Source organism: Calypte anna, chromosome 5A, assembly GCF_003957555.1.
Source record: "Calypte anna isolate BGI_N300 chromosome 5A, bCalAnn1_v1.p, whole genome shotgun sequence".
NCBI classification, from domain to species: Eukaryota; Metazoa; Chordata; class Aves; order Apodiformes; family Trochilidae; genus Calypte; species Calypte anna.
Genome location: NC_044251.1, coordinates 33,553,027 through 33,561,223, shown reverse-complemented (window position 1 = coordinate 33,561,223; position 8,197 = coordinate 33,553,027). Strand labels below are relative to the sequence as shown.

At 41.0% G+C, this 8,197-nt stretch overlaps 1 protein-coding gene across 2 annotated transcripts; it reads left to right on the top strand.

Moving 5' to 3' along the window:
• Positions 1-440: 440 nt before the first annotated feature.
• On the top strand, positions 441-7,033 carry XRCC3 (X-ray repair cross complementing 3). Of its 2 annotated transcripts, XM_008500007.2 has the most exons (8): positions 441-523; positions 1,293-1,361; positions 1,719-1,856; positions 2,708-2,920; positions 3,945-4,099; positions 5,141-5,353; positions 6,025-6,071; positions 6,759-7,033. In XM_008500007.2, the coding sequence occupies exons 1-8, from the start codon at positions 511-513 to the stop codon at positions 6,979-6,981; spliced, it is 1,071 nt and encodes a 356-aa protein (XP_008498229.2). In that variant the 5' UTR covers positions 441-510; the 3' UTR covers positions 6,982-7,033. The 2 variants fall into 2 exon arrangements, with proteins under 2 accessions (XP_008498229.2, XP_030307771.1); XM_030451911.1 differs by lacking the exon at positions 1,293-1,361 and having other exon boundaries at positions 448-523.
• Positions 7,034-8,197: the final 1,164 nt, after the last annotated feature.

Sequence of the window (8,197 nt, the reverse complement as noted above, 5' to 3'; positions counted from 1 at the left end):
GCGGAGTTGTGACTGGCCGGTGGCTGGTGACGTCAAAAGCAAGCTGCTCGCCGATTGGCTGCAGCCTGTGGCGGCGGCTCAGGCGCGGCGTTCGGACGGGGCAGCGGGTGGTGAGGCCGCTCCGGCCGCGTCCCCGGGCGGGCAGCGGCACTGAGGCGCCGTTCCCTCAACCCCTGTCCCGCAGCCACCCTCCGGGCCCCGCTGAAGGCTCCCGTGAGGCGCTGCCTGTGGCGAGTCGGTTCCCGGTAAAGCCCTGCGGCTTTCCCCCCTCAGCCGACCCCCACGGGGCTCCCCGCTGACCGAGGGGCCGGTCCCCTCACCTTGCTCTGCGCCGGGAGCAGTGGCGGATCCGGGCGGGCTCTGTCGGGGCCTGGGTGTTCCCGGCTTCCCGGTAAGCTGCACCTGGCGGTGTCCCCGCTCTCAGGCGGCGGCCGCGATGGAGCCGGTTCGTGCCGGGGGAGGGCACGGAATGTCTTGGAGCCCTTCCCGTCAGAGGTCATCATCATCAGCATGATCATTTTCAGTAAGCTTGGACTTCCAGCTCAGGTCAGAATGTCACTTTAAATTGGCGTTTCTTAAAAAATAACTCGAATTGTTATTTTTATATTGTTATATAACTCCTGCACCTGCCCTGATCCTGTTATCTCCTGCACCTGCCCTGTTATCAGGGTCCATGGATTCCTCTCCTCCCCCATGTTAGAAAAGGGATTGTTCATTCAATCCTCTGTTCTTGTATTAATCATCCGTGCCTGCCGCAGCCCTTGGTAAAGCTGATCTGAGCTGTAGGAACAAACCCCCCGTGCTCTTCCAGGCAGCTGTAGTGCAGCGTTTGAGGTGGAAGTATTAGGAAGATCGTTTAATGTTGTTATAAGGAACAAACTGATTTGAATGCTCTAAAACTAAATTTTCATTTAGCTGATCGAAACATATTTGACTATCCCATAGCCCTGGAACATTGCAGATGGCACACAGGGAGGTCTTTTTGTCTATTTGAAAATTAAAGTATGGTACAGAGAGAGGAAAGACAGAAAAAACTCTCCAGCACATGGATGAACTTCAGAGCACAAGTGCAATGTAACTGCAGGATTACTACCTGAAGCTTTAGTAGCATGTATGCAAACAGCCCTCTGAGAAGACTTCAGCCAGTGTGCTGAATCATTGTTCTTTCTTTCAGATTGACATAATTATATTGTTAAGTTTGCAGGATTTTTTTTTTCACGTCCACTGATGCTTGTTTTTTGTTGCATGTATATGTGGTAAAAGCCCCTTTAATAACAGATAATTCATTCCAGTGCTGTATCAGGGAATGGACTGGGACCAGTGTGACTTGAACCCTAAAGTAATTGCTGCCCTTAAGAAAGGTAACTTAATTTTCCAGTATCTTGTTAAGAGATCTGTCACCACAGTGTTCAAGCACTGTGATTGTGGGAGGAAGCCTATAGATTTAGAGTAGCATTTGAGAACTGTGATTAAGTATTTAATGAGCAGGTTTCCTTGTTAATTAAAAGTGATGGCTTTTCTCTATGCTTCATTAATAATCTTCCAAACAATTTTATAGCATATGCTCATCCATTCAAAGTCAATGTTGCCTGCCCAGCTTACAAGAACGTGGTGTAGGCAAACTTTGAGTGAATGAGCAGCAGAAAGTGGGAAACTTTTTCTTTTGTGTGTAAGACTAATCCAGCCAAAAGTATTTATAAAACTTCTTCTTATTTCAGCTGACATAAAATCAATAAAAGAGATTTTAAATCTTTCTGGAGCAGACTTGCAAAGATTGATGAAGCTCTCCAGTGCAGATATCCAGTGCTTGCTCAAAACAGTCTCTCACATGCTGAGGAGAAATAGCATGCTTACAGGTAATACAAAAAAACCTGCTGTGTTTAAATCTTAAAGTACTGTCACTGGTAGAAGAGAAGTTTTTGGCTCCTCATTGACTTAGTAATGGGATTCAGAAAATGAAAGACAAGTGGTTTAGTTTTGCTGTAGTGAATTATTTAACTGTCCTAATGAGAGCTCCCCTGGGACCTGGAAAGTAGGAGGGAATGGATGGGTATTATTCATCAGGATCTTATCTGCTTGAAAAAGGACACAGTGATTCTCCAGTCTAGAAAACCTGATTGGAGGAAAAAAGGTTCTCTCTCCCTCTTGGACTAAGAATGGTTGAAAAACTGTTACAGTACATAGAAACTTATGTAAACTGAGTGGATATAAACACCTCATTTCAAGCCAAGCAGGACCTAATAGCTGCTTAAGTACAAAGGTTTCATGGCAACTCTGTACTTAGTTTATTTTCTTGTCATTTGCTTATAACTTCAGACCTTGGCCAGATGCCTTCTGTGCTGTTGCATAGGCTGCTGTAGTTTTCCATTTCCTAAACTGCTGTTCTTGAACCTTGCTGGCAATATTTTCTCAGAGTGTAGGCTTCTAGAGAGGCTTCTTAGTGACAGAGAAAGGAAAGAAATGTTTGAGAAGAGGAAATGGCAAAGTGTTAACAATTAGATTTTGAAGGGGGTTTCAATTGGTCGCCCCTGTGGGGAAGGGGAGGAGGGGAAGGACCAGGCAGAATTTTAAAAATCTCCCACCAACAAAGTATTCATAGTAGATTGAAACCTGGGTTTACAGACTCTATTTTGTGTCATTTTATGTTGAAAAGATACTAAATTAGACTTTTTTTTTCCTTCTTTTTGAAAAATCCAAAACCTTGCAGCACTTCAGCTCTACCAAGACAAAGATCATCTCAGCTCCCAACACCAGAAGCTAAGCCTAGGATGTTCAGTCCTCAATAACTTGTTAAAAGGTGGAATTCCTTTAGTGGGAATCACAGAACTTGCTGGGGAAAGTTCTGCTGGGAAGACTCAGATTGGTTTACAGCTGTGCCTTTGTGTGCAGTATCCTTACAAATATGGGGGATTAGAGTCTGGTAAGTACTGACCTGGAACTATTGATTAATTTTCCATTTGTGGCAATAAACAGTCTTTAAGAACACCATCAGTACATGGAAGTACATGCACATATTCAGTGCATTTCTTAAACCTTCTGCAGTAGTAGCACTAGTAATAAACTAGTTATTAACACATCTGTATGTAGAGAAAAGAATGCTGTGCATTCTACATCACAGCATAATTTAATACAGAATCACTGCTGGGTCGTGTTCCCCTGCCTGTCACAGTGGTGCAATATAAAGTATTGCATGTATTTCTGTTTGGTTTTCCCAACATCTTTGTGTATGGTTAATTTTCTTCACAATAATAGGTACTTGTGAACCAGAAATCACACTAAAAATATACAGACATCACTCACAGTAATGTGATTGAAGAATAATGCTTTTTATCTAATCCACCATTTTCTGGAAGTGTTAATTGGACTGCGACTGGGTGCCTCATCTTCTTTAATCTGGTTTACAAATAGTGGCAATAAGTACTGTATGTAAATTTTAAACCAAGAGAGTTTCAGTGAGTGAAATCAGTTGAAATACAAGTTGTACCAGTTTTGTGTGTGATAGTTAATTTTCTTCATAGTATATGCAGTGCTGTGTTTTGGATTTCTGACCAAAACAGGCAAACTGTGCAGTGTTGCTCTCTTTGTGGGAAGGATAAATTACAGTGTTTGTAATCACCTGAGTTAGGAAGTCAGATGTTCTGGAGCTGTGCAAAAGGAGTCACCTAGTGGAGAGTCCAAAAACCCTGTGTCAGCATGCACAAAAAAGGAAAATAAAAAGACTGGCATCTACAGGAAGGTCATGGGGACATTTTCTTTTTGTGTTGTTTTTGTTTGTTTGTTGTTGTTCCTTGTTGTTTCAGTACAGCTGAAAAAAAGTAACATGAATTTCCACGTGCATATCTATAGCTTTTGAGTGCAGAATGCATAATTTCATTTTTATGCTGTTAAGAAAACTGTGTGTAGGAGCCCTGATGTAGTAATCGAGGTGGTTTCCTTGGCCACAGGTGCTGTCTACATTTGCACAGAAGATGCATTCCCAAGTAAACGCTTGCAGCAGCTCATAGACCAACAGCATAAGCTGCGTGCAGATGTTCCAGCTGAAACAATACAGAAGATCAAATTTGGAAACAATATTTTTATTGAGCATGCGGCAGACCTAGTAAGTAAAAACACAAATAATTAATACATAATTATAACACCATGATCAAGTAGCCACAGTGGGTTTTTTTTAGTGTGGGAGAGCCTTCTACATGCTACAAGTGAACTAAAATCTGTAACGAATACTTAATTTCTGCAATTTGCTGTTAGAGAAATTGTGAAAGATATTAAAAAATAAATACTGATATTTTTAGAGTGAATCACGCAGTGTTTTTTAATGTTGTGATGTTTATAATAAAGAAGTGAACTTATTGTTACTAGTTTTACTGCAGCTCCTAGGGAGAGCTCCATTAAGTTCCGAGACAAGATCTAAATCTACTTGCCAAAGGTGGTGTCTGTGCCAGGTAACTTGCAGTGTAACTCCAGAGTTCTTAAACTGCATTTTAAGCAGATGGGAGGGAAGGGTGCACAAAATGATGCCTGGAATAGATAATGGCACAGCATCAGTGCAGCTGTTTTGTCCCTCTGCCTGTAACACATTGCAGAACAGGAGAGAAGATACAGACTTCAGTATTGCATTCTTGTCTCATAAACCCATTTTTTGCTTTTTCTTAGCATGCTCTTTATTGATAGTAGAATGCTGGAAGTTTTTTTTCTCTTAAGGTTTGAAAGTAGCACTTGTTTCATTATTTCAGTTGCTAAGGGGTTTTATTATAGTTTTTAAGAACTGTAAGAAGCTCTTGTACACTGGTATGCTTCCTACTTACTTCCTATGTTGTCCAGGTAGCAGCCAAGCTACAGGAGCAGTTCAGTTGTAGTATGGTGTTCTTAAATCAATTATGTAAAGACATTTCAAAGTGTCAAGTCAGAGCTGCAGATAACTTTACTTTGCAGTTTGATCTCTGTTTTTTTTCTTCAGGTAAAACTACAAGACATTTGCAGAATGGTTACTAGTGAGACTTAAAAGAGCCACAAACTGACTTTATTCTTAGAAACTCCATCAGCCTGTGTCTCAGCAATAATATCTTTAATTACTATCTCGATTCTTACAAACAGAGCTATTTTAATGGTTTTAACAGTGGCTGTTTGTATTTCATGGTAGGATACCTTTCAGAACTGCATTACTAACAGGATTTCCCTCCTGCTCACAAGAGGCATGGTGAGGCTGGTGGTGATTGACTCCATTGCTGCTTTGTTCCGGTGTGAATTTGGAGCCTCAGAGTCCGTTCTGCGGGGTCGCTATCTGCAGACGTTTGGGGCACAGCTTCACAGGTTAAGCACCAGGTTCAGGACTCCAATAATGTGCATTAATCAGGTATGAGGATGTCAAACCTGCCTCTCATTTTATGGGGACTGTGTAAGGGGCTGGAGAGGGTCCTTCTGTATTCTAACAGAAGGTAACTCATTACATCAAGTCTGTAATAAATAAATTGTCAGTGTAATAGCATTAAGGAATATTGTGGATGTAAAGTAATTTGTTCCATACGTTGTGTTTAGAGAAATACCTAGAACTTAATTTGCTGCACTTTCTGAAGAATTTGTATGGAAGAGTCACAGTATCAAGAGACAACAGAGAGAGTCAAGATGCGTAGATTTTTCTAGGTTGTAGTTACAGGCCAACTGCTCCATTGAGCAGGGCTTCAAAGGTAGTTAAACCATTGACAGCAGGATACCTTCTGGATATTTGGGCTTTTATCTACAGCTACAGCACTGGAACACTGGTGATGGGTGTGTTGCCTTTTGGGTTTTGTTATAAGCCAAGCATCTACTAGTAGTTAAATTCATACAAGTTGTAGCTGGCTGAACAGATGTACTTTACAACTCCCTTATAGTTTGACTTGAAAGAATAAGGGTGTTCAAACTTGGCTTAATATGTGATCCAATAACCTTGATTTCCTTGGTTCCATTCCCTTCCCTTCTTCCTTCTGCTTGCTAAAGCTAAAGATACAGCTACAGGTCAACTTAAAATGTTGTTATTTTCTTTAGGTGACCGATGCAGTGAGCAATTCAGAAGCTGCTCAGTGCAGCTGTAGGTAAGTCAGCTACAACAGAAATGTCATACAGCAGCATTTAACCTCTTTTTTTATAGCTCCAATATAAGCCACCAGAGCGTGTTAAGAGCAGTAGTGCACTTACCCAGCAGTGCTCTATTTGCTGGAGATCAGCAGTAACCACTGGGCTGTGAAGTGGAACTGTCATACCCACTTCTGTGGCAGGCCCCAATCAGCAAATTAGGAGGCAGAAATTCCCTGGAGTTAATGGCTGGTGTACTTGCTTACACAAGAGTATTTTTGCCTCTTTTCTTCTCTCCAATGTAACAATGCATTTTCTGTCTACTTAAAACAATCCATAGCAACCAAACCTTACTGATTGGTTTTTCTAGTTGCCTAAGGGAAAAAAATAAAAAAAGTAATATCTTTTGACATGAAGATATGAAGAGGATTCAAACACACGTATTTGTTGTTTGAATCCTAACTATAATCTTGACTTATTGGCACTAAAGAAGCACCTCTGTGCCAGCTGGTGCCTTGCTAGTGTAAAGTTCTGTGAGTATACACTGTAAAGTCTTCATAGAGCTACAGTTTTAAATATAGCAAACAACAGTAAATATAGAAAGAGTAGATCATTTCTTCCAGTGTAATTTTGTTACAACATAAGTGAAGGTATTTCCAATTAAATTAATATATTCAGAAATCTCTAATGCCTATTTTTTTTAATAGTGTAGTGGATAAGAGAGTGTCTCCAGCACTTGGAATAACCTGGGCAAATCAACTGCTCATGAGACTGATGGCCAGCCGAGTACCACAGCCTGAACAGTCACTTGGAGTTGTATCACACCACACTGGAAGTGTGAGGACTTTAAGAGTAGTCTTTGCTCCTCATCTCCCTCCATCCTTTTGCTACTATACAGTCAATTTGGAAGGTGTAAGAGGAATAAAATAAATCCTTTGCATAGTAAAACATTCTGCTCCAAAAATGTATCAAAACTGCTTTCCTTCACAAAGAACTATCAAAGGAAATGGATGCTGAAATACTTAAATGCTATGATGATGTTAAGCCTCGTCTACATCATGAAAGAAGATCTTTTTTATATTTGTATCTTTATATATATATATATACACTATATAAAGATATACTTTATGTACTTTATACTTAAATCTTCTTTATACTCTGTCATCAGCTTTTCCTCATGAAAGAAGTATTCTGAAGGAGAGTGAAGTTGTGGGCAGGTGGAGGCTGCACAATGAAGGGTGATGTGGCAATGCCCATGCTAGGGGAGACCAGATTTCTGGTTCTGTTTCACATCATTGCTGATCTAGAAACAGCATTTCCTGCAGCTCTGTACTGTCCTGTTCCCACACCAGAGGGACTCAACTTCAGCCAGTTGATGCTGTGTTTCTGGGCATCATGCTGCCATTACATATAGCCATTCTTCTATCTATAGGGCCTCAGAAATAACACACAGCAGCTATCCTGTTGTAAGACCACTTGTTAGTAATATTAGGATTATTTAAACATCTTTGTAAGAATTAAAATTTTTACAGTACTCATGGGGCACTGCTTTTGTGCTCTGTGGGTGTATCCAACATGATGGAAATTCTGCACATTTTGTGAAATTCTTTTCTACCTTGTTCTGCTTTCCAGTTCCCTCCCCTCTTTAGCCTCTTGCATTTAAAAAATAACAACCCACACTCCCCATCTTTGCCCATCTCAGGAGCTGAGTAAGGAGGTGGTTTCAGTGCAAGGCCACTGATCGTGATCCTCAGCACTGCTCTGGGTTGGATCTGGATGACACTTTTGCTCAGTTTCTGTATTTCTCCCTCTAGTGTCTTCTGTCCTTATTGCTGGGCTTTTAGCTGTGCTGTGCTTCTGAAGGGCACTTTTGGATATTTTCATCCAGCCACAGAGCTCTCGTTTCAGGTTATTTTTGTTGTTAAGAGCTTTAGCTATTTTTCTTTGCATCTGTGCACTATTTATCCCATCTTTTTCTCTTGTCCTCAGGCTACTGCTTACATCTGCTTTTTATAGCAGCATTCAGCATGAAATCCAGCTGGAAGAAGTTACCCAGTGCAAATTTTCCAAAGGTCTTAGGCCTCATCTGCCATGTTGCTTGGGTGCCTGCTCTTACAGTGTAGGATGCTCACTCATATCACTTTTT